At 43.0% G+C, this 26,732-nt stretch overlaps 1 protein-coding gene across 1 annotated transcript in view; it reads left to right on the top strand.

The window, feature by feature from the left end:
• KIF6 (kinesin family member 6) overlaps positions 1-26,732 on the top strand; it is a 380,047-nt gene that overhangs the window by 153,640 nt on the left and 199,675 nt on the right. The window contains exon 10 of the mRNA XM_081094290.1: positions 4,056-4,159. Within this exon, the coding sequence (XP_080950416.1) occupies positions 4,056-4,159 (104 nt within the window). The remainder of the gene's footprint in view (positions 1-4,055; positions 4,160-26,732) is intronic.

Genomic DNA, 26,732 nt, shown 5'->3' with positions numbered 1-26,732 from the left:
TAAGAATGTTTTTAAAAAGAGGTAAGGAACCAAAACCCACTCAGTTCTGCACATTTAAATGAAATTCTAGGAACATTGACATGCTCAAAATATTCCTATCATCTTCTTTGGAACTTCTGTTGATGTGATACTGATAATATGGATACATAAAAATGTAACAAGCATTTTCTGTGAATTTACTTAAAATATATATGTCTGAGGCGGGAGGAAGTAGGGGACTTCTCCAGGGCGCAGAAACAAAGCCGAGGCTGCAGTTGCCATGGAAACAAAGGGTGAAGGGGGTTCAAAGGCAGAGAGGTCAAAGCCTGAGAAGGCAGATAATGAACCTAAGGCAGCTCTTCCCACGCCCGCTCCTCCCCAACCTAAAACCAGTGAAAGTTTGAGCCTGAGAGGAACAAATCTGTTCGCTTGGCCTAGACTCCGCGTAGAATAAAACATGGCTTCACTGAAAATTTGAAATCCCAAGGCTCTGCCTCTCATGAGTTTGAAGTTCAAATTTGAACTTGGTCTAATAACATCTAGGCCAAGAAGTTAGAACATAAACAATTAAGTAAATCCACAAAAGAGAAGTACAGAAATTAAAAAGTATAAAAACTAGTAAAAACAAAAGGAAAAGAAAGATACAGTGGAGAGAAACAACAGAACCTGGAGTTTATTTTTAATATGAACAAATGTCTGGAAAGACTAATGAAAAATCAATAAAGAAAGCGCAAATTAATATAACAGTACTTGGAATGCAAGGGGGACTTAACATTTTATACAGTAACTATCTTAAATATATTTTTTATTGATTTTTTACAGAGAGGAAGGGAGAGGGATAGAGAGTTAGAAACATTGTTGAGAGAGAAACATCGATCAGCTGCCTCCTGCACACCCCCCACTGGGGATGTGCCCACAACCAAGGTACATGCCCTTGACTGGAATCGAACCTGGACCCTTGAGTCCACAGGCCGATGCTCTATCCACTGAGCCAAACCGGTTAGGGCAATATATAGGAACTATCTTAAAATAATAATAAAGTACTTTGAATGACTTTATGGTATAAATGTGAAAACTTAAACAAAATGGAGAGCTTCCTAGAAAAACATAACACTGAAACTAAAGCAAGAAAAATTGTAAAGCATGAATAGATCTACAACTAATAAATACATTGACTCCATAATAACAAAGCTACCAAAAAGAAAAAAGGGGAAAGAGAGGAAGGGAAGGAGGGAAGGATCACACTCAATATATTTTATGTTCATCAAATATTGAAGGAAGAATAAAAATTGTATTTAAACTAATTTTTATTTTAGCAGCTTCATATTATGATCGGTCATATGATCATTAATATAGTGTGTGTTATCATGACCTAGTTGGGCTTATTTCAGGAATTTAAGGATAATCTATCATTAGAAAATAAATGAGTGTATAGTAAAATCAACATAACCATGGGAAAAATAAATACCAAATTTAGGGTAATGGTAATGGAGAATGCACTGAGGGCAGGCTACACAGCACGGGGGCTTCAAAGAGTCTGTCATGTTTTATTTCTTAAGCTTAGTCGTGGGTACAAGGTGTTCTTATACCTTTTTGTTTATCTGAGGTGGTTCATACTAATAAAAAAATTACACAAATCAGGGGATTTGTCACATTTACAGCTTAAAAGAGAAAAATTACATGATCACATCACCAGATGTAGAAAAAGGTATTTGATAACACAAAACATTCATATATAGTTTGAAAAGACTCATCAGACTTTAATCAAATTTATTTTACTCAAATTTATTTCCTGTTAAAATTTGAGGAGGGGCCTTTGGCAGAATTTCATGAGCTGGGTCTAAAATTTATATAAAAGCGCAAATGACCAAGAATAGCCAAGTCTATTTGGAAAAGAACAAGATGGAAGGGACTTGTTGTATGTAGATGCCAAAATGTCTTAAGCTATAGCAGTGGTTGGCAAACTCATTAGTCAACAGAGCCAAGTATCAACAGTACTTCTTCAAAATAGACTCGCCCAGGCCGAAAACCGACTTCTGCGCATGGGCCATGAAGTTTCAATCGCACAGTACGCGTGCCCGCACATGGTATTTTGTGGAAGAGCCACACTCAAGGGGCCAAAGAGCCGCATGTGGTTCACGAGCCACAGTTTGCCGACCATGGAGCTCATATAATAATTAAAGCAGTGTGGTATTGCCATACGTATAGTCAAGCAGACAAATGTTTTTAACTAATAGCCTAGAAAAAGACACATTTATATATGGAAACATGTTATATAATAGAATTATAATAGCAAAGCTTGTATGGTTATCTGTATTAAAAATAAATTTAAAATAGATCCGTATATTAGACTTTGTACAAAATAAAATCAACCTAAATGTGAAAAGCAAAGCTTTAAAACTTTTATAAGAACACATAGGAAAATATTCCTTTGATTTTAGGTAAAATAGATTTTCTTTCAGAAGACACAGAAATCCAACTCATAAGGGAAGAAGTTGATAATAGAATTATATTGAAATTTAAAATTTTCATTTACCAAAAAGAACACCACAAAGTGAAAAAAAAAATATGACATAAATTGGGATAAAATATGTGTGTTGCATAAAACTAATAAAGGGTGTGCATCCAGAATATATAAAGAAGCTGTAAATGAATAAGGAAGGAGAAAAAACAACTCAACACAATATGAGCAAGAATCTGAATAAATAATCCACAGGAGAGGAGACCCACAGAGCCAATATATATCCAGGCACAGATGACCAGCCTCTCTAATAATCATGAAAATGCAGGTTAGAGCTGATTGAGATACCTGGTGGACAAAATTAAAGGGTCTGTCTTTAGCGTACATAGTGGCAATAATGTGGGGAAATGAACCGATACATAGCTGCTGAGAATGGAAATCTATACAGCCACTCTGAAGAGCAGTCTAACCCCATGTATTGAAGGGTATATGCAATACTCTACAGCAGTGGTTCCCAATGTGGGGCACATGCCCCACAGGGGGGCAATTTGATTTTTTAAGTGCAACAATCCGAGAATGAGTTATTAACAGTGAATTTTTTGCATTTCTTATGGTTCTAGGGCCTCATATACAGTATCTAAATATATACTGTGACATATTTATGCATTTCAGTTCTCTAGTGTATGTTTTGAAATTTCATTTGCTATTTTTTCATATCACTTCATATTATTATTTTTAAAACAAATTCTTAGTGACTTCTTCCTCAGTACTTCAACCGTCCTTTTGTTCTTTTATTTTCTCTTTCATGGATGCCATGTTCGTTGGAAGCTTGTTTAGACCAAGTTGATGGTCTTTTAGGCTTCCTCCATGTGAGCAGGAGTTCATTTTTTGAATAATAAGAATTATATGTCACAGTGGGGGCATCAGGATTTTAGAGATGCGTAGGTGGGGCATGGCCAATGAAAGGTTGGGAACCACTGCTCTACACCCACGCAATTCTAAGTGCTCACTCTGAAGAAACTCACATACATGCCAGAGACTTATCATGGTCACACAGCACTGTTTGTAACAGCAAAGGTAAAAATCCTAAGTGTCCCTCAGCAGGAGACATGCATAAATAAACTGATCTATTCCTTTACTGAAATACTATATACCCATGAAAATTAACAATATAATTAACCTCAGAAATAGAATGTGGGGGGGGGGAATGAATTGCAGTTACATGCAATATAGTAAGATTTACATAAAGTTGAAGGCATGTACAATGAAACCATACGTTACTGCAGTTCCATCTGTATACATGGAGTAAATACGTGAACATATGGGGAATGCTCCCTGCTACATGCAGTTAGCGATCACCCCAGAAAGGACAGAGGGATATAGGAATAAGGGGTTCCACTTATGTCAGTAATGTCGTATTTGTTAAAAAGAATTCTAAAACTATCATAATAATATGTTAAGATTTCACAAAGCTCGGTGGGAGGCATGGGAGTGCCTTTTCTATCATTCTCTGTTCCCTTTTGCACCCTCCAAGTAGGTTATAACTTGGAGAGATGTGTGTCTTGGTTGCCGAGTCCCCGGAGGAGCTGACAGTCGCTCTTGCCTTGCCTTGCAGATGATCGCACGCCTGCAGAAGGAAGTCCAGGAGCTGAGGGATGAGCTGGCCCTGGTCACGGGGGAGCCGAGGACCGAGGCACTCACAGAGGCGGAGCTCCTCCTGTAAGCCTGCAGTCTTGCTTGCTTCCTCTGTGACCGTGAAAGTTTGTGTTAATGTCTTTGTTGGCCCTAATGTTATGAATGCACCTAAAAGCGTGAAGGTCTCTGGGGTCGGCCTGCAGTTGCATTCCGGCGCCCGCTGGGAGTGGCGGCTCGCCATGGAAAGCTGGCGAGGCTGGCAGGATTCTTGTCGCCCGGGCCGGGGGGAAGTAAGGGCAGAGCATGGAGAGGGTGGGCATGTCTCCTCGTGCAGCTGAAGAAAGGGCTTGCCTTGCAGTCATGCAGTTGTAAAACCGTCCACCAGCACTCCTGTGCTGTGCCTCAGACCTGAAAGGAGCTCAGCAGACTTCCCCTGTATTCAGCATCATCTTGCTGCCGGCTCCAGTTTACCCCGGCAAAGCAGCCTCCCCCTTCACAAGTAGACGGCCCATACAGTACAGTTCAAACACCCGGAACGGGGCTGAAAGCAGGTATTCAGGGCCCCAGACAAGGCGGCTTCGTTCCAGCCTTCTGATGCGTGGCCACGTGGCACATCAGGGCCCGATCATGTGGCACATCAGGGCCAGGTGGCTCCTGTCCCCTCTCCGGTCCAGGGCCCTCCCTGTGTCTGTGCTGCGTGTGAACCCTTTGTGGAGTGGTACCACGGCCCAGGCTGAGGGGGTGGCAGTTCTACTTCCAAACTAGAAACAGAGCTGCACAAGCTCTTTCTCAAGGGACATGGCTGTTTCACCTCACCCTCTCCCGGAGGAGAGAACGGTAAACAGTAGAGACAATGAAAATATTTCCTTTAAACTATTTCGTGGCTGCCCCTGGCGGTAAGTCTAAAGCAAGCTTTCGGTTATGCCCTAAGCAGTTACTCCTCCAGACAGCGTTTCCAAATTCTAGGACACTGTGTTTAATACTACGAGGGGCCCTTCAGGTTGTTCTTACAAAACTGCTTTGTGGGAAGTATGCAGCTACGCTGAAATATATTGCCAAAGCTCACATTTTTAAAAAATGTCATGTCATGACCTTGCAATACCTTGCAATACCTTAGATATTGAGAACCCGAGTGAGAATTCCTTCGCGATGGTCCTCCCTTCGCCTCAGACAGGGATTACCAAACATGACCTTGAAGATGGCTCTTCAGAATTTTTATTTATGTCAGGGTCCAGCCAGGAAGACAAAATCATTCTAGACCTTTCTACGAAAGGCATCTAAGAGAGGAAATGCACTGTGTGGGAGGTGGTCTTGAGGCTACGCTGCAGCACCCCGAGGTCAGGACCAGTGGGAGCTCCCCTCCAAGACTCAGGGGACAAGGGGAGAGGTCGTGATGCCAGTGCCTGAGCCTGGAGCTGGCCGGCGGGAGCTGGCCCGTGATGCAGGCTGCCCGGTGGAAGCTGGGTTGCTGACCAGGCGTCCTCCCAGCAAGGACCCCTAGCTGCTTCCTCCGCTCTCCTCCAGCCACCCCCAGTGCCTCCCATAGGCTGAACTCACCCAGAAGCCAGCTGTCAAAGGGGTCAGGGAATGGAGTCTCCAGAGCCAGAAGGGAAATGGCCAACATACGGAACAGTTCCCGTGTTTTCTCCAAGCCCTGGTGTCCTGCCTGTGGCTCAGGAGGCTCAGCTGAATGTGATGGTTCAAGACGTCAGGCTGAGTAAGTACAGGCTGCGGGCTCCCTCCGCTGCACCAAACCTGGGCGTTACAGAACTAGTATAAACAAGCACCGGAATCTCCAGCCACCCCCCAACCAAGAACAAGAAGTAAATTTCTTAAGCTACTAGATGCTAGAAAGAATTCCTGGGAGACTGAAAGGTGGGCTGAGATGGGCAAGGGAGTGGGACAGGCCAGACCCGGGGCAGTGCCACCAAGTCTCCTGCCTGAAAGTGGTGACCTTCGGTGCAGAAGGGCCTCAGGGAGCTGAGGTGACAGGACAGTGAGGGGCCGGGTGAGATCTGACCCAGCTGCTGTCCTCAGCTCTGCCCGCCCCGTGTGCTCACTGAGAAAAGCAAAGAGCACAAGCACCCACGTCCCCCTCACTTCCGACGGGCTGTCCACACAGAAGGAGTGAGGGTCTAGGAAAGGTGAACTCACAGCCGGGACTGCCCAGGACACGAGGGCTGCCAGCAGCCAGCGAGATGGGGACAGGAGGCTTTGCAGCTGGGAGGCCTGCGGAACTCCACTGCTCAGGAGTGACTGATAGCTTTAGAGGTCGAGAGCATGCTGTTACGTCCATGAAACAACACCCGCATCTTGATTTTTACAAAAGAGCATCAAGAGGAGATCTTGAAAATAAAAAAAAAAGTAATTGTTGCCATTAAGAATTTAATAGATGGCTCCATAGCAGAATGAAAAAATGGAGTGGTAAGTTAGTGAACTAGGGTGATTGGGCCAAGGAATTCTTCCAGAACAAAAGATAGAAGGATAAAGAGAAATCTTAAAAGAAAAGGATCACAAGGAATAGCTCTAGATTTACCAGAATCTAACAGAGAGTTTGCGGAGGAGAAACAGAGAAGAGGCAGGGAGCCAAGAGTTAAAGAATAATATCTACTGATTTCTTAAGACGAAAAATAAAAAGGATGTAAGACTTCAGAATGAAAGGGTTCGCATGTGCTATGCAATATCTATACTAATAAAAGGGTAATATGCTAATTAGACCAGGAGACCTTCCGGGAGACTTTCCGGATGTCCTTCCAGACGAAGCCATGGTGGCGGGGCCAAGGCAGAGGCGGTTAGGGGTGATCAGGCCAGGAGGGGAGGGCAGTTGGGAGTGAGCAGGCTGGCAGTGTGGGATAGTTGGGGGCGATCAGGCCGGCAGAGGGGGCAGTTGGGGGCAAGCAGGCTGGCAGGGGTGGCAGTTGGGGGTGAGCAGGCTGGCAGGGGGGGTGCAGTTGGGGGTAAGCAGGCTGGCAGGAGGGCAGTTGGGAGCGAGCAGGCCGGAGAGGGGGGGCAGTTGGGGGCGAGCAGGCTGGCAGTGGGGAGCAGTTGGGAGCAATCTGGCCGGAGAGGTGGGGCAGTTGGGGGAGAGCAGACCGGCAGTGAGGAGCAGTGGGGGCAATCTGGCCAGAGAGATGGGGGGCAGTTGGAGGTGAGCAGGCCGGCAGGCAGAGTGGTTAGGAGCAACCAGGCAGGCAGGCAGGTGAAAGGTTAGGAGCCAGCACTCCCAGATTGCAAGAGGGATGTCCAACTGCCAGCAGTCAGACATCCCCTGAGGGGTCCCAGATTGGAGAGGGCGCAGGCCGGGCTGAGGGACACCCTTCCTCCATGCACGAATTTTGTGCACTAGACCACTAATATATATATATGTATATGTGTGTATATATATATATATATATATATATATATATATATATATATGGCTAATATGCTAATTGTCCCTCCACCCATCTGACCAGTTGCTATGACATGCACTGACCACCGTGGGCAGATGCTCAACACAGGAGCTGCCTGCTGCCATGACGTGCACTGACCATTTGCAGAGAAACGACAGCACGGGCCTGGAGCTGACAAAGCAACACTCAGGCTTCCCCCAAGTGGGACACAGGCCCCACTGCCACCCAGAAGACAGCCCAGCAAATCACAGCCTAGATTGAATGTTGGTGCAACTTAAAACTCATCAGATTTTAGAGTCCTTTACCATCTAGAAGTAAAAGAGACAAATGAAAATCTGCCCCTCATGTGGCGGTGTGATTTCATGTCAGTAGACATGCTTCTCTGTCTTCTAGGGCAGCTCATGCACTGGGGATGTGAACCAAGTTCAGTCCCCTCCCTGCGCCCAGACTCCCGGGAGTCGAGGTGGGAGGGGTTAGCAGTGCTAGAGAGAGAGGAAGGGTCCCAGCAGGGCAGGACCAAGGGCAGAAACGGTCTACCTCTTCCCTACCTCTCTGGTCTGTAATCCGTGGGCTTATGCATCCTGGCAGGGACTCTGTGCAGGATGCTAGACAGCAGATAAAGAACGGAAAATGTATTCTATGCTGTATGCATTGGGGACTTTGGAGATGTCTGTTAATACCTAGCCCGATCAGGTTTTTTGAACTATGTCCCAACATTTCAGTTCTTAATGCAAGAATGTGTTGCATTGAATCGGATACTTCATTTGAAGATTTCAGATGTCAGCCTCCAGTTATTGTGTTACTTTTAGTTTCTCTCTCTCTCTCTCTCTCTCTCTCTCTCTCTCCCTCTGTGTGTGTGTGTGTGTGTGTGTGTGTGTGTAAATTTGAAAAGAGACAGCTGGATGAAGGCTGGATAGCCAAGTTAATGTTTATATAGAATTTCTTGGGTGAAGAATTGATTCTGATTGGTTCTCTAAACACATACCTCTTTCTTTCTCTGGTTAAAAAAAAAACCTTTAGCTGTCTGGCTAGGATGGAAGCATTATATCCTGGCCCAAGTCTAAATGAGTTGAATATTTGCAGCATAGCAGAAGTTTACTTTTGAGATGGAATTGAATTGGATCTCATGGGCTCAAGTTTGACCAAAGTGAACTTCCAAACTTCTGGATCCTTTTGTTCCCTCTATCTTCCCCTCCCCCCAAGCTATATTTAATATTGTGTTGACATGAAAGTTTACAATGTGATGATTTTATAATATACATTCATATTTTGAAATGATTGCCACAATATGCTTAGTTAACATGTCTATCACCTCACGTGTGTGTGTGTGTGTGTGTGTGTGTGTGTGTGTGTGTGTGTGTGGTGAGAACATTTAAGATCAACTCTCTTAGCAACTTCAAATATATAATACAGTACTATTAACTATAGACACTATGCTATACATTAGAACCTCAGAAAGTATTCATCTTATAACGGGGAGTTTGTTCCCTTCCACTTACATCTTCCTGTTTCCCTCACTCCTGCCCCTGGCAACCACTAATCTGATCTCCGTTTCTCTGAGTTCAACTGTTTCATTTTATACATATAAGTGAGTTCATCTAGTATTTGTCTTTCTCTGCCCCATTTATCTTAGTTAAATTTTGCAAATCAATTAATCCTTCAACCTGAAAATTTTGAGCACCTACTAGACCAGTGATGGCGAACCTTTTGAGCTCGACATGTCAGCATTTTGAAAAACCCCAACTTAACTGGTGCCGTGTCACATATAGAAATTTTTTGATATTTGCAACCATAGTAAAACAAAGACTTATATTTTTGATATTCATTTTATATATTTAAATGCCATTTAACAAAGAAAAATCAACCAAAAAATGAGTTCGCGTGTCACCTCTGACACGCGTGTCATAGGTTCGCCATCACTGTACTAGATGCTAATTGTGCTCTAGGGGATTCATGAATATAAGATACAGAAACTAATCCCAAGAAGTTACAGTTTTATTGGGGAAGTAATACATATATACAATATAAATATTTATACACACATATGTATGTGTATATATAAAACAGAAAATAAGAGAGTATATTAGTGGATGTTGAGCATTATAAGACCTTACTTATAGTTCTAATTCTGCTCATGAGGTTTTTTTTTCTTTCTTTATTGATTAAGGTTATTGCATATGTGTCCTATTCCCCCATTGCCTCCCCCCACTCATGCACTCACCCCCCTGGTGTCTGTGTCCATTGGTTATGCTTATATGCATGCATACAAGTCCTTTGGTTGATCTCTCCCCCTTCCCCCACCCTCCCCTACCTTCCCTCTAAGGTTTGAGCATCTAATCAATGCTTCTCTGTCTCTGGACCTGTTTTTGTTCATCAGTTTATGTTGTTCATTATATTCCACAAATGAGTAAGATCATGTGATTTTTATCTTTCTCTGACTGACTTATTTTGCTTAGCATATGCTCTCCAGTTCCATCCATGCTGTTGCAAATAGTAGGAGTTCCTTCTTTTTTACGTCAGCATAGTATTCCATTGTGTAGATGCATCACAGTTTTTTAATCCACTCATTTTCGAAAGAGGACATACAGAAGGCCAGGAGACATTAAAACATGCTCAAAGTCACTAATCATCCAAGAGATGTAAATCAAAATGACCATGCGGTACCATCTCACACCTGTCAGAATGACTATCATCAACAAATCAATAAATGACAAGTGCTGGCGAGGATTCGGAGAAAAAGGAACACTCGTGCACTGCTGGTGGGAATGCAGACTGGTGCAACCACTATGGAGAACAGTATGGAGTTTCCTAAAAAAACTAAAAATGGAACTTCCATTTGAGCCAGTAATCCCACTTCTAGGAATATATCCCAAGAAACCAGAAACACCAATCAGAAAGGATATATGCACCCCATGTTCATAGCAGCAAAATTCACCATAGCTAAGATTTGGAAACTGCTCATGAGTGTTTTGATGGCTCTCTACGTAGACTTGTTTCCTTGTGTGTAAAGTGGGAGAATCGGACTAAATGCTCTCTATGCACTCTTTCAGCTCTGTGTTTTTAAATCTAATATCAGTTTGTTACATGTGGTTTAATGCATTAGTTACTGAAAATCTAAATCATTATGTAGGAACTCGGATGGGGGAAGTATGGCAGATACCACCCACTGAGTGAGTGAAATAAGCCTTAAAGAATGTCAAGAAGGAGAAGGTACCATTCTGAGATGCAGGGACCACGTGAACAATGGTGCTGAGAGGGAAGGAGCTCCCTGTGAGGAGGAGAGGGAAATAGCAAGAGACTGTGTGGGGCTTGCACATGACAGGCACTAACTAGCAAGGATCTGGATTGAAATTGGCCTGGCAGGAGCCTGGAGTTCTTATGGAATTATTGAAGAATAGGATTTGTCAGATAAATGGTGACTTCATGATGGGTTATGAATACCATATGCAGTGTAGCTACTACTTCATTTAATGGTGACTAGGGAACACTGTGATTTAAGAGCATTGCATTTCATTCATCAGTAATGTTTATTGTGCTCTTTCTTTATGCCAGGCACATTCCAGGTACTAGAATATAGGCCTGAGCAAAACAAAGTCCTTGCTTGCCCTCATGGAGCTGTATTCTAGTGGGAGAGAGGTAGTACACAAGATTAATCACTGAAATACAGAGCATTTCAAAGAGCAGGATGTACAAAGAGGAAAATAAAACAGGGGGTGTCGTTTTAACAGGGTGGTGAAAGAATTGACACGGTGAAGACTTTTTGTGGCTACACAATGAATAGAATCAGCAGCAGTGAGAAATCAGGAATGAATCACAATTGGGTTTGGAGTGACAATGAGAATAAAGACTCAGTAACAACAGCGAAAGAGATGAAGAACCAACAGAAGTGATGGCTACAAATATAAAAGAGATAAAGAAGGGAGAATAGTAAAAGCTCAAGACTTAAAGCAGGTAATCAGGGAATGAAAAAAATGGGAAAGGTATTGGTTGAGAATAAGAAATGTTAAGTTAACATAATGAAGGAGTACACGATGTGCAGGATGAATTCTGGAACTTTGAGGGAAGGTTGAGGCTGAAAATTTAAATTTTGGAATGACGTATTGAGTTGGTATAATACTGAAATCAAGACCAAAGTCAGCTCAGAAATTCTCTAATCTGATTTGAAGTACATAGTAATCAGGATCCACAGGACCACATCTCTCTACATTCAAACCTACTGCAGAAAGTTTGCCAACTGAATTTATCATTTTACTCAACCATATTACCCCCATTCCCTCCCTTTGTATCTATTTAAATTACATAATTAAATATTCCATTCATTGAATATTTTCCAATGGGGGGAAATCTCCCTTTTTTATGACTCAGAGTATTAATAGTTAACAGTGTAGAAAGATGAGACATTACAAGGATAACCAGGGAATATTATGAGTAACTTATGACTTCATCAAAAGTTAAAGCATCTGTTCTCTGAAGAATACCTTTAAGAATATATTTTAAAATGCAGCTCTGGACTGTGTTTCTCAGTGGGTAGAGGATCAGCCCGGGCACCAAAGGGCCCTTGGTTTGATTCCTAGTCCAGGACATGTGCCTGGGTTGCTGGTTTGATCCCCAGCCCCCATCAGGATGCATGCAGGAGGCGACCAACTGATGTGTCTCTCTCACATTGATGTCTCTCTCTCTTTCTATCCTTCCACTCCCTCCCTTCCACTCTCGCTAAAAGATCAATGGAAAGATATCCTCAGGTGAGGATTAACAAAACAACAAATGCAGACTGGGAGAAATTATTTTCAAAACACGTATCTGCCAAAGACCTATATCCAGAATATTTTTTAATTATTACAATTTAATAATAAGAAAAACAATATGGACAGACTATTAGGACTGACATTATATTGGAATATAAACAGAGGGCAAATGAGGACATGGAAGCTCAACATCATTAGTGATTAGGAAAACCAAATTACAACCTTAATGGGATAGTACTGTACAATTATTAGCACAGCTGTTTAAAACTAACAATAACAAATGCTGGTGAGATTGAAAAGCTGAAACTCATATTGGTGGGGATGCAACATGGTGCATCCCTTTGGAAAAACTCTTTCACAGTTTCTGATAACGTTAAACATAGCATGATAAATCCAGCAATCCCATTACAAGGTACTTATCCATGAGAGATGAAAACATGCCCACACAAGACTTCTACATGGATATTTACAGCAGCTTTACTTATAATCTGGGAAACAGTCTAGACCAGTGAGTGGCTACACAAATTGTGGTTTAGCTCAACAATTGAATCTTACTTAGCAATAAAAATTGAGTGAATTATTGATATGTTCGACAACTTTGGATGAATCTCAAAAGCATTATGATAAGTAACAAAAGGCAGACACAGAAGGCTACATAGTAGATGATTCCATTTATGTAACATTCTGTAAAAGGCAAAAGTATAGGACCAGCAATCAGATTACTGATTAGAGGGGGTGATTGAAATATTCTATACCTTTATTTTAGCAGAGGTCATAAAACTATACACATTTGTCAAGGTTCATACTTATACACATGTAGAAAGGGTGAATTGAAAATTTTACTATCTGTAAATTTAACCTGGACTAACCTGACTTTTAAAAAATTAGGAAAGTCTGTATGAGCCTTAGCCGGTTTGGCTCAGTGGATGGAGCATCAGCCTGCTGACTGAGGGGTCCCAAGTTCAATTCTAGCCAAGGGCACATGCCCGGGTTATGGGTTTGATCCCCAGTAGGGGGTGTGCAGGAGGCAGCCGATCAATGATTCTCTCTCATCATTGATGTTTCTACTCTCTCTCCCTCTCCCTTCCTCTTTGAAATCAATAAAGAAATACATTTTTAAAAAAAGAAAAGTCTGTATGATAAAAGATAATATAAAATTAAAAGACCAGTAATTATACAAACCAAAGCCGAATAAGACAAAACTGTCCAGTGAGAAACTTTTATTTTGCTGTAGTTAATTTAACAGCAACGCATCTTTGACTACCAGCCCCTCAGTGCACACAAACATATCTTTTTACAATCAGTTACTACGTGCCCGAGTTGAGGACTTCCTGTTTCCTGCTCTGCTGCCAACCCTACATACCAGCCTGCATCTGTGCTCACCCTCCCCTTCCTTCCCGTCACATGGAGAGAGTTCCCGTCTCCTGTCCAGAACCAGCCGACCTCACCACCTGTACTCTCAATCCCAGTCCCTCTGCCATCTAAGGACCCTCAGCTATCCTTCCCCTCTTTATCTTCAACTTCTCCCTCTTTACTGGACTCTTCTTATTGGTATTTGAGTCAAGTCTTTCCCATATTTAAAAGCAAAATACTCAAGTCTTTCCCATATTTAAAAGCAAAATACTCCCCCATGACCCAACATCCCCCTCACTTTCATCTCCTTTAAGCTGAACTGGTCGGAGAAGTTGGTTTCACCCACAATCCCGACACCCTTCTTCTACTCACTCCTCAACACCCTCCAATCTGGCGTTTGCCTCTCACCCTGAGGCGCTGTTCTGGTCAGTGATGACCTTGGTGTTGGTAATTTAATGGGCTTATTTCAGTCTTTCTTGACCTTTCAGCAGCATTCAGCTTTATAAACCACCCGGTACCATCTCCTACTGCTCCTTGCTCCCTGGAGCAGGTCCTCCTCTGTGCTGGCGTTCCTTAGGCTCGGTCCTAGGACCACCTCTTCTTCTTTTACTTCGTACTCTTACCTAGAGCCGTGGTCGGCAGACTGCAGCTCCCGAGCCACATGCGGCTCTTTGGCCCCTTCAGTGTGGCTCTTCCACAAAATACCGACTTCTGCGCATGGGCCATGAAGTTTCAATCGCACTGTACATGCGCGCCCGCACGTGGTATTTTGTGGAAGGGCCACACTCAAGGGGCCAAAGAGCCGCATGTGGCTCGCGAGCCGCAGTTTGCTGACCACTGACCTAGAGGATTTCATCCACACCCTCGCTGCAGGCACCGTCCAAATACTGATGACACGTGCTTATTTTCTAGCCCATATTTGTTCTCTGAATGCCATGCTCACTGATCACATTGCCTACCTCATAACTAGCCCTGAACTCAGCCTGCCCCCAACTGAATTCTTCTCCAGACTTGGTCTTTGCCACTGAGTGCCATCAATATCTCTGTGAGCCCTACAGTTGCCCAGGCTAGAAACTTTGAAGTTACCTCTGTTTCTATCCTTTCCGTCGGGCCCTAAATCCAATCCCAGTGGGAGTTCTGTTGACTGTCTTCACACCACGTTCAGAATCGGATGACTTCGCCACACCTCTGCTGCTGCTACCCTTGCCCAAACTCGGCCATCTTTCCCACTCCTAACATGGTGTCGTAACAGGTCTCCCCAGCCCGCTTTGCCCCCCTCTGAGTCATTTTCTGTGCAGCCGGAGTATTCCTTTTTAAAGGTGTAATTCTTATCATTTCACTCTCTTATTAAAACTCTTCAGTGACTTCTGACCTCCCATTGTTTGGGGAAAAGACCAGAACCCTTTAGATGGCCTGTGAGTGTCTGCCCTCCCCGATCAGACCCTTTTCTGAGTTTTCAGCCTATTTCCCATTCCTCCCCTTTCCCCCTTTCCTTCAGCAAAGCTGACTGGCCGGTTCCTCCAGTGTCCCACCCTCTCTCTCATCCTGGGGCCTTTGCACATGCAATTGCTCTGACTTCTGGGTGGCTAACTTGCGTGTGCGCACACGTGCACGTGCACACACATGCACACACACCTTGTTTGGTTTGTTCTTCGAACCTCAGTTTACATTGTTCTCCGACCCGCAACCTTAACTAAATCATGACTTCGCTACACCTTTTTACCTTTTCTGTGCTTTGTCGTCAGAGCCCTTATCTCGGGGATTGTTTGACTGTTGTCTGTGGCCCCACCGCCAGGCTCATGAGGGCAGGAGCTGTGTCTGCTTTAAGTGAATGTCAAGCACCATTATTTGTGTCATTCTGTGGCACATAACCAAAGAATGGCAGCGAATATTAATACAGCAAAGATTATGCATGTTACATTGAAACCCCAGAGGGAATGACTCGCAAGGGATTTGATGGGCTCATGAGCATATAATCACACAGTTTATTACACTGGCTATTGAAGTCCATCCAAGCAGGCAGGTGTTACCTTCAGCAATGGATGCCCTAGTTTGGTGTCCATTTTACTAGATGGGAAGTGGTTCCTGCAGCACCTGGGGCACTGGCCATGGCAGCCTCTACCCCTGCTCTTTAGAGTCCTTAGGCCCCTGTTGTTCTACCCCCTGCTCCTCCCAGGAATAACACCCGCTGTCCAGGCTGAACCAGGCTGGAAAGCTGGGCTGGGCCAGACTTGACCTTCAGGCCCTGAGACCATTTGCAGATCTGAGGATAGGCCTTCACTTTCCATCCTCCAGGTTGTGCCCTCTATTTGGATTTATTTTGGAAATTGTTATCTGATGGGATTTCTTTTCTTTTAGTTCTTTATAAAATTAAATAATTTAAGACTAAATGTAGTTCCAATATAAGACCAAACACATTGTGTGTTCAAACTCACAAACACAGAATTTGTTTCAAAAGGACATATATCTATACTAATGAACGTTTCCTTGACATCCAAATTTTAAGGCTTCATTTTTCTACTGAATCTCACTTTGGAATAAAAACTAATGTACAGCTTTATTCATTCTTCCTAATGAAAACCACCGATTGAGTACTGAGAATAGCGTGTCAGGCACTGTGTGAGGAGGCGGGGGCTCGGAGACAAAGCCGGAGGCTGGCATTGGAGAGAGGGCGGGTGACCAGACACGATGCTTCTCGATGGCAGCCAGCTGCCCTCATAGACACTGGCGCTCAAGATGGGGAGGGCATTTTGCAAAGGGCAGGGGAACAGGGGGAAAGACTTTACAGAGGGAGCAACATAAAGACAACCATCAGGGCTTTCATCCTTTTCAAGTTAGCATTTCCATCATATGGAACTTTCAGCTCCATTTCTTATTAGGCTAGTCAAATAAAAGTTTAACTCAGTTCAGTTTCTCCATACGTTTGACCTGGATTAGAACCACAAAACAAATTTCAACTGCAGGTATAGTGGCTCTCCTGAACCTAAAATTTGATAACTTCTTCCCAAAAGGATGGGACAGAATAATGAAAACCAAGACCATCCCATGTAATTTGAAATAGACAATAACTATAATTATAAGTCTTATAATGTGACAGACTATTTAAGAAATGAAATGAAGACAACAGATACATAAGTACCCTACAATATTTGAGTGAATATCATCTAGATACTAAACCAGTCTCTTTTTTTAAATTCTTTATTGTTTAAAGTATTACATAAAGTATGACATAGTCTCCTTTTCCCCCCATTGACCTCTCCCCAGCCACCCCCACCCCCCGGCACATGCCCTCACGCCCTAGTGTCTGAGTCCATTGGTTATGCTCATATGCATGCATACAAGTCCTTCGGTTGATCTCTTTCCCTTCCCCCTTCTCCTGCCTTCCCTCTGAAGTTTGACAGTCTGTTCGATGCTTCTCTGTCTCTGGCTCTATTTTTGTTCATCAGTTTATGTTGTTCATTATAATCCACAAATGAGTGAGATCATGTGATATTTATCTTTCTCCGACTGGCTTATTTCGCATAGCATAATACTCTCCAATTCCGTCCATGCTGTTGCAGTTGGTAAGAGTTCTTTCTTTTTTACAGCAGCATAGTATTCCATTGTGTAGATGTATCACCATTTCTAATCCACTCATCTGCTGATGGGCACTTAGGCTATTTTCAAATCTTAGCTATTGTAAATTGTGCTACTATGAACATAGGGGTGCATATGATTAGTGACTCCACTGTGGAGTCAGAGAAGAGCACGTTTCAGTAGACCAGCATGAGAAAGAGAGAGAGAGAGAGAGAGAGAGAGAGAGAGAGAGAGAGAGAGAGAGAGAATATGAAAGAGAGGTACCCATGCAGGAGTCTGAACAATCTCTTGAAAATTGAAATGTGAGTGAACTCTGTCCTATACCAGATTGATCATTAGAAAATGATAAATCTCAAGAACATAATAATTCCTTGTTATTATGGAAGAAATTGTCCCAAAGACAATCATATTGACTATCCTATCACTATTCAGAACCTCTTCCCATGACCTGCAAGGGTCCTGCATGGCTTGGCCTCTGGCAGCCTCTGGGGCCTCATTCCCTCCCATGCTTCCCTTCGTCACCCTGGTCTCCTCACCATGTCTCCCCTGAAACATTCTTCATACTCAAATGTCGCATGACAGGAAGACCTTCCCAGGCCACCTTATCTAAATACACCTCCCCACATCACTCTTTTTGCCCTTTATGTTGGGCTCATAGCAGCAGCATCACCCAATGTTTGTCTATTGTCCATCTCTTTCTACTTCATGAGGGAGCTTCATAAGCACTGGAAATCGGTGTTGTTTTCCATTATGTTCCTGTCACCTAGGAAACTACCTGGCTCATTTTAGACCCTCATTGAATGAATTAGTGCACCCTCTGCTGGGGCCTCAGCCTGGTTTCCTTCATGAGCCACTCATTTTTCATCTTTAGGAACTTGACTCAGATCTGCCCCAGGGTGACTGGTATCAACAAGAGTCCTCAGAACCAGCCTCTGCTGATGGAAAGCACTTTCTAACATCTAGTTCACTGTGTGCTGGGCGTTATGGATTTCATCTTACGAGTGAGAATGGCTGAGGAATTACCTGAAATTACTCAGTATTGTGCCCACACTGTTTTCTGAACTCTGCCCACAGTCACTGAGATGAGTCAGAGGAAATTTGAATGGACTTGAATTCTAATCTTGACTCTCCTGGTCTAAGAAGATGCATTTTCTTTAAATGGTCATTCTACCTCAATCTTCTAATCTTAGCTGCATGTCCAGGGGCAAAAGACACCATCTCTGTGTCTCAGCTACTCACTGTTGTGTGATAATAATGATCATACCCACTCCCAGTGCTGCTCTTGGGACTGGTAAAGTAATTCCTGCTATGCACTAAACACCACTATTATTATTAGTTCCCTCTGGTTCCTTGATACAATTTTTATTGCTGCTGAGGAATCTGTTCACTTATATAGGTATTTTGTCAGGCTTCTCTACTAGAACAAAGGAGTAAGGAAAATTTTAATGTCTCTTTTTGGAATATACATACAATATCATGCATTAAGAATATCGAAAGAAAAAAAACATGAAAATGTTATTGGAATGATAAATAGGTTGTCTTGTTGTTTTTAATTTTATTGTCGTTTTTTGTTTTCTTGACCTGCTGTATTTTCTAAAATTTCTACAGAAAATTAAAGCTTATTTCTAAATGAAAGACAACCAACTGAATGGGAGAACATATTCACCAAAGATACATTTGGTAAGGAGTTAATAGTCAAAATTTATAAAGAACTTATCAAACTTAACACCAAAAAAAAATCTCATTTTAAAATGGGCAAATGCCCTAGCTGGTTTGGCTCAGTGGATGGAATGTAGGCTCACAGACTGAAGGGTCCCAGGTTCAAATCCGGTCAAGGGCATGTACCTACATTGCAGGCTCCATCCCCAGCCCTGGTCAGGGCATGTGAGGGAGGCAACCAATTGATGTGTCTCTCTCACATCCATGTTTCTCTCTCTCTCTCTCTCTCTCTCTCTCTCTCCACTTCCCTTCCACTCTCTCTAAAAATCAATGCAAATATATCCTTGGTGAGGATTTAAAAAAAAAAAAAATGGGCAAAAGACCTGAATAAACACTTCTCCAAAGAGGACATACAGATAGCAAAAAGACATACGAAAAAATATTCAACATCACTAATCATCAGAGAAATGCAACAAAACCACAATGAGCTATCACCTCATACTTGTCAGAAAATTAAAAATGGAACTGCATATAACCCAGATATTCCACTTCTTGGAATATATTCTAAGAATCCCAAAACACCAATTAGAAAGAATATATGCACCCCTATGTTTATTGCAGCATTATTTATAGTAGCCAATATTTGGAAGCAGCCGAAGTGCCCTTCCGTAGGTGAGTGGGTAAAAAAGCTGTGGTACATTTACACAATGGTATATTACTCAGCTGGAAAAAGAGGAAGAAGAAAGAAGAAAGAAGAAGAAAGGGGGAGGGGGGAGGGGAGGGGGAGGAGGAGGAAGAAACTCTGACCTTTTACAACAGCATGGATGGATCTGGAAAGGGTTATGCTAAGTGAAATAAGCCAGTCAGAGAAAGACAAATACCATATGATTTCACTTATATGTGGAATCTAATGAACAAATCAAACTAATGAACAAAATAAAAGCAGAGACATAGATACAGAGAATAGACTCAAGCTGTCAGAGGAGAGGGGGCTTTTGGGGCTGGGTGAAAAAGTGAAGGAAGTAAGCAAAGTAAAAAATCAAAACAAAAAACCCTCATAGACATAGATAATAGCATGGTGATTGCTGTAGAGGAAAAGGGTTGGGGGAGGTCAAAGAGAGTCAATGGGGGATAAATGGTGATGGGAGGAAACTTGACTTGGGGTGATGAACACACAGTGTAGTATACAAATGATGTACTATAGAATTGCACACCTGAAACCTATATAATTTTATTAACCAATGTCACCCCAATAAATTCAATAAAAGTTTTTAAATGCTTACTTCTAAATTAATTAATGTCACTTGCTGATTTCACACCTCCAAGTGGCAGAATAAAATTGTTTCACTTAATTAAGAACAACAGAAAAAATGCCCTTCTTTGTTAAGTCAGCTTTTACACTGAATTTCACAGCTGAATTAAAAACAAATGTTCTCTCGGCATATAGCAAATAATTGCAACACACATGGTTGGTTTTGAGTTCTAAATTGATCTGCCTCTGGACCTTTAACTTTCAAGTATTTTTATCGTTAATATTTGTATTATTTTTTGTATATTCTGGCTATAATGTTGTGTACTATTCATCATTCGCTTCAGAGCGGTGTTTTTCTTACACGGTTGATATAAGACTGTATATCTAAATGGATAAATAAAACAAAAACCATAAATTTCCAGAATGGAATGTTCATAAGATGCTTCCAAATTAGAGTGGCTCCCATCTTACCATCCACTTCCTAACCATAACAGAGCTCCACATCCTCCCTAAGTGAGAATGATTTGCTGAAACCTCCAAGACATTTGGAAATTTAAAGATACAGAGAACTTATGCGTAAAGTTTATATTTCTATTTAAAATAAAAATTATAAATTTAAACAAAATCTTTGTAAATATGGGCAAGTTACTTTATAGGACATACTTTACCTACGCATATGAGTAGTATGTCTTCATTGAAAACTCTAAGAAACACAGACATGAAGAAGAAAGCAGTATGTATGTGCATGCCCATGTCTGAGCATGAGAAAGATGCCAGGAGCAGAAGGCAGACACTTTCTGCCTGAATGATGTTGATGAGGCTTCATCGCCTCCATGACTTCCCAAGGGACTTGCTAGTAGGAACGGTATATCCACCACGAAGCCATGGGCCTCGAGCTCCTGCTCTCCCCTCCGCCCGTTCTCCGGGACTCCTGCCAGTTAGAATCCCCTGCCTCTCTCCAGGGAAGTTTGATGTGAACCTTCTATTTCAGTACCTTAATACTTCTTTCAGGTACTTTCCAGTTGTTTTTATTCAGAACTCTCCATTTTTTTTCTTTCTAATGCTGGCCATGTCAGAGAAGCCTTCTGTTTCCCATTTGCTGAATTGAGCATTTCAACATCTGTAAACAGTGTGCTAAAAATACACAAACATAAAATTGTCTGTGAACATCCTGAAGTCTTCTAAATGGGCAAGATGAATTGAGTTGAAAAATTGTTGTTAATACGGAGAAGGATTTTGTTTGATTACTTGGTTGTGGGGTTTTTTGATGGGGGTAACTTTTTGAATGACCTTAGAACCTAGCCTTTGGGGATGTCTTCTAATGGATCTCATTTGCTTACAAATCTGTGGGCTAAAGAGAGTTCAGAGGGAACAGTGTGTCTTAGCTTGGAAGAAGTGTTGGGATTTCTCCTTCTATTCCATCCCTGGGCCTTGCTGTGCTGAACTCTGGGCCTTAACTATCAGTCCCGAGTGTTATAACCACTCCTCGGTCTGTGACAGAAGCATGGCGCAGGCTTAGAAGGAATTATGTGAGGATGAGTGACATCTGCTTTTGAAAAAAAATTAAAGATTGAGACAAAATGGACAATAAAACCCAGAAGGGTAAAGGACCTAATGAAAGGAAGATCAGTTAATTAGCCAAATAACTGTCTTTTTAGATCAAACTTTTTAAAATAAAATGCAAAAACAGTGACCCGCTCCAAGAAGCATCCACACATATCAAAGCAAACTTCAGGGCTCTCAGCAATGTTACCAAGTGCCATGGATACCCACCTCTGACACTTAGGAAAAGATCTGAGACTTGAGAGAAAATTCAAAGCTTTTTTTTTTTTAATATATTTTATTGATTTTTTACAGAGAGGAAGGGAGAGGGATAGAGAGCCAGAAACATCGATGAGAGAGAAACATCGATCAGCTGCCTCCTGCACGCCCCCCACTGGGGATGTGCCCGCAACCAAGGTACATGCCCTTGACCGGAATCGAACCGGGACCCTTGAGTCCGCAGGCCGACGCTCTATCCACTGAGCCAAACCGGTTCTGGCTCAAAGCTTTTTTTACAGTGGAGAATCCCAGTGCAGGACATCCTAGTGCTAATGAAGTTCATGACCCCAGAGGGAACCAGGACCATCTGCGTCATTCGTTGGACTATGAGATGGTGATTATCTTTGTAGTCAGCTAAACATTGGGGGGAATTCTACTTCTTTTTCATTTATAACTATCAAAAAATGATAGTTCCACAGACCCTTTTTTTGGCAACAGTCTTGTTGGTGAGAATGCGAAGGGTGCTAGCCTGCGTTGGTGAGCTCTCACACTGCAGGCAGAGGAGACAGACCAGGGAGAGGGCAGTGGGCAGCGAAGCATGCCCTGAGGTCTGAGCAAATTCCACGTATAATTTTTATCTTGTTCCCCTTGCTGGACAGCTTTGGAAAGCATTTGTACAAACTTCTTAAATGGCTATGCTTTTTGGTTCAGGAATTTAACTTCCACAGATGTGTCCTTAAGGACACACAGATATATGTATGAAGATATTTATCATACCATTTATCACAAAGAGTTGGGTTATGATACATTCCTTCAGTGGAATATAATGCAGCAGATGTCAATGTCAGTGAAACCTATACAAAGAGACACTGAGCTGGGAACTCTTCCAAACTATATTTTTGTTACCTTTATAACAAAAGTGCATTTACATTTACAGATGCACATATATGCATATATGCTTACAAACAAGGAAGGATAAACATTAAAGTTTCACAGTATTATCTTGGGGTTCCAGGATTGGAGTAAACTTTTATTCTGTATTTTACTCATGTATAATGCAAAAAGTTTATGATCAGACCAAGTGAAGATGTTTAAAAATATGTTAAAGATACAATATGTTAACTCCTCACATTTTCCATAAGTTATAATCGCATCACTCAGCAAACATGTAGTAATAGTTATGATAAAAAATAAATACCATTTATTGAGCATTTGCCAATAGGCATTGCATTACGTTTTTTATATACGTAGTCTAATAAAAATTCCACAATCACTTCATGAGGAAAATAACATTCAGCTAGCACGTGAGATGCCGAGTCAGAATTTGAATGCTGTTTTGTCCGTCTCCAGAGCTGCTCTTTCTGGCCCTTGAGCCACAAAGATGTGGGGTTTCCAGTGATGACGTAAGCCTGAGTCCTGCTTCGAAGGCGTCTGCAGGGCAAAATGGGAGCAGTATTCTAGATTGGCTTGACTCTTCTATCTTGTTCATGACCAGAAACTATGGAATCCTGGCTTTTCTTCACTGCTGTTCACGCACTCTGCGATGCCGTGGAGAAATGGTCTTTGGAATGTCCGAGAAGAGACAAGGACCGGACTCGTGGGGAAATGTATCCTCCTTTCCCTCCTAAGGGATTGGCTTCTGCATAAGACAGAGAACAGGCCATAAGGCAGACACCCACCCACTGCCGTTGGCTCATTTGGTGTGTTCGGAGTATACTAACCAGGGCTCGTTTTCCTATGAGACAGTTTATGTAGAAGTAGCCACAGCTGGTAAAACTCAAGAGTTCATGCCAATAATGAAATTCCTCATAGTTCAAGTAATCATGGGGCCACTAACCTATGGGGTGGTTACCAAGAAACACAGGACGGACCCTAATTATTCTTATTAGCCACCATGTGGGTCAGATTACTAACTTTTCCAAAGTTCACCCCGTCGTTCCTCATTGTTATCAGCCAAAGAGGAAGAGCGGAAATGTATGGGATTTCTTGTTTGTTTCAGTCAGTATGGCTGATTTCTCAGAAACGTGCTCACATGGCCTCCGCTGACTATTCGCACTGGAAGCTCAGATGGCTGGGATCACACGGGACAGCACCTGCTCTTCGGGGACTCTCTGGTGACCCTGCCCTGCCCAGGGCTTCCCCGGCACCTGTCCAGGTGCGAGCGAGCAGAGCTTTCCTCCTCAGCTGAGCTGAGCTCTGACCCACTGAGCGCGTGTGTCCTGGCTGAGCTAGGGAAGCGAAGGCTGCACGGTGTGTGCTCCTAAAAGGTTGGGGTTTGCTATGTATGTTCTCGTCTTCTCAGCGTCCTTTTCTGAAAAAACACTTGATGGCTTAAACTCCCTTTCGTGAATATTCCTTGCAAATAACATATAGGTTGTAAGAACTCACCGTGACTGTAGGTCGAGGTGTAACTGTGGGCCCTCCCCTAGGATTTCTTCTGCTTCTGGCTTAGGTACTGTTTCTTTCCTGGTTCTGGTTCTGCCTGTCGCCTGCTTCAAGCTCGCTTCCCCCCGCTGCACCCACATGGCCATACTTTCTGCTGTGAATGCTGGTCCCTGTTTTGGCTGGAAAGGCAACCTGTCTGTCCAGTCCGTAAGTGGCCCCCGTCAGCCTTTTCAAAGCGGAGACTTCTGCTGCAGTTGCACAGCCTCCAGAACATGTGCAGTAGTGTTCTCATCGTGTTGGCCATTTCTCTTCCTGCTGCTTCTCAGATCTGCTCAGAGGCAGCACATTTTAGACTCTAAAATGTGGGGAGTCTGACATGAGTCAGACCATGCACAGGCAGTGACTTCCACAAAATGCCCCTAAAAAGGCCGCCTTCCTCGGAGGCACAGACACCTGTGTCCCCGGCCACGGCGGGGCATTGAGCAGAATGCGGTGCGTGGTGCTGGACGGCAGCTGGGGATCGCAGAGTGAACTGGGGACGGTCCGGCTTCGGCGAGTTCAGTCTTGTAAGGGAGACGCGTGCACAAATATCCACAGCAGAAGGTAGAAAGCGGTACCTGGGTGAGAGGCGGGCTGGGTTCTTGGAGGGGCAGAAATTACTTTCGAGTGGGGAGATGAGGGACGACTTTCCGCAGACCCATGAGTTAAGACCATTTGGGAAAAGCCGAGGACAGGAGAACATTTCAGACAGAGCAGGATCCATATGGCAAAGGCCGCGTGTGGCTTCCTTATTTGCTAGGCTCGTAAACAGACCCGGAGAAGTGATGTGACTTCGGAGAGGTCTCTCCCGGTCGGATTGTTCCTGAGGAAATCAGCTTCACAGACTCGGGCTCCCGGACGGCCCTAGACAGCCTTACAGCTCTCGGAAGTTTTAGCTTTAAAATCAACTGCAAATGGAGTGTGTTATTAGTGGGGAAGCATTTGGATGTTGTGGGCAGTGTCTGCAGAACCTTTTGATTCTCTCAGGAAACAGCAGCGGCCTGGGGCCTACCTCTCCTTGTCACTAGTGACTAGGTTACTAACCAACAGCAGTCGTCCGGGCCCCTGTGCGTCTGGGCCCAGGAGCCCCGCAGTGAGCAAAGCCGCAGGCCTTTCTGCCTTTCAGCTCAGGGTGGCAGCTCTCGCAAACAAAAATGCAGCGCATCCAGTTGAATTTGAACTTCACACGAACAACAGATAATGTTTTCGTATGTGTCCCATGTAATATTTCTAACCCTATTTCAGCCTTATTTTGTATGATCACAGTTTTTATTTCACTTGCATAATTTCCAAAAATAATTTTGCCTTGCAAATAACTAATTGATATTTGCATTTAAGCCTTTCTCTTTACAAATAGCATTGAACACCAACCCAAAGCTATTTACAGATCAGGATGCAGGGAAGGGAAGGTGAAGACACGCATAATGTGAGGTAGGCAGTCAGTAAATGCTGTCTGAATAGATGCGAAATGAAGGAGTCAGTCCATTCTTGATTTTTATTTCCCATCTTCTTAGAATATCCCTTTATGCAGTGATGAATTTAAGCCCCTAATCTAGTTCTTTTCTAAAATGCCTCAGTGGGTAGAAAATTGAGAAACATCTTGTACCGTGGTCAATATTTACCAAGCAGTTAATTCCCACCACCAAGTAATCAATGTTTTAAAAAAACCCGACAGATGATCTGCTGAGTTGTGAATTCGCATCCCCTGTGTGCTAGGCATCCTTCCTCAGCTTCGAGCACTGGCTGGCTGTACAGCAATAACCTCCGCTTTGTGGATTAAATATCCCAGAGGCCACAAGTGCCTAATGCTGTCTCTCTTATTTCATAAAAATCTGATCTCTGAAAGCACTCATGAGATGTAATTCACTGCAGATGAGGTTTTTCCACTTCGGTACAAAGTGTTTTGGGTCCCCACACTACATTTTGAAGCTATTAAAGCCAAAACGAAAAGCATGGTCTACAGCTTGTGTTAGTTATCCTGGGGTCGTTTATGGAAGCATCTGAGTTCTTGAGACAGAGTTATCTAATATGATTAAAAAGGCACGTCTCCATCCCAGGGCTGTCTTGTCCTTTAATGATTAATTTATTCTCCTAACGTTCAAGCGCTTTGGGTTCTAATGGGCCAAATGAATGAATATCGAAAGCAGATTAAAAATAAAGGGTGAGGCGTGAATGGCAGGCCCATCGTCCCTGGCTCCAAGGATGATGAACAGATGCAGCCACAGCTGCCAACCTCTGCAGTCAGGACCCAAAATAAATGGTCAGAGCATGTCAGCCAGGCACACCGTCTGGAAGCCAAGTGACAGCCTTGCCTTTTAACTGGGGTTTTATGTCAGGACCTAATAGCAAACAAGGTGTATCTCCCCCCAGGCCCTGCCTTCAAGAAGAGTAATTTGAATCGGTTACAAATGAAGTTTTAGAACTGTACCCATTTTTTAAATTTTCACGTGAGGGTTGTAGAGGTTTGATAATTTTTTATTTTACAAAAAGTTTAT

This window comes from Myotis nattereri (genome assembly GCF_964212035.1).
Source record: "Myotis nattereri genome assembly, chromosome: 6".
Taxonomy (NCBI): Eukaryota; Metazoa; Chordata; class Mammalia; order Chiroptera; family Vespertilionidae; genus Myotis; species Myotis nattereri.
Note: the sequence above shows the minus strand (reverse complement) of the source record. Positions and strands in the feature narration are given on the sequence as shown.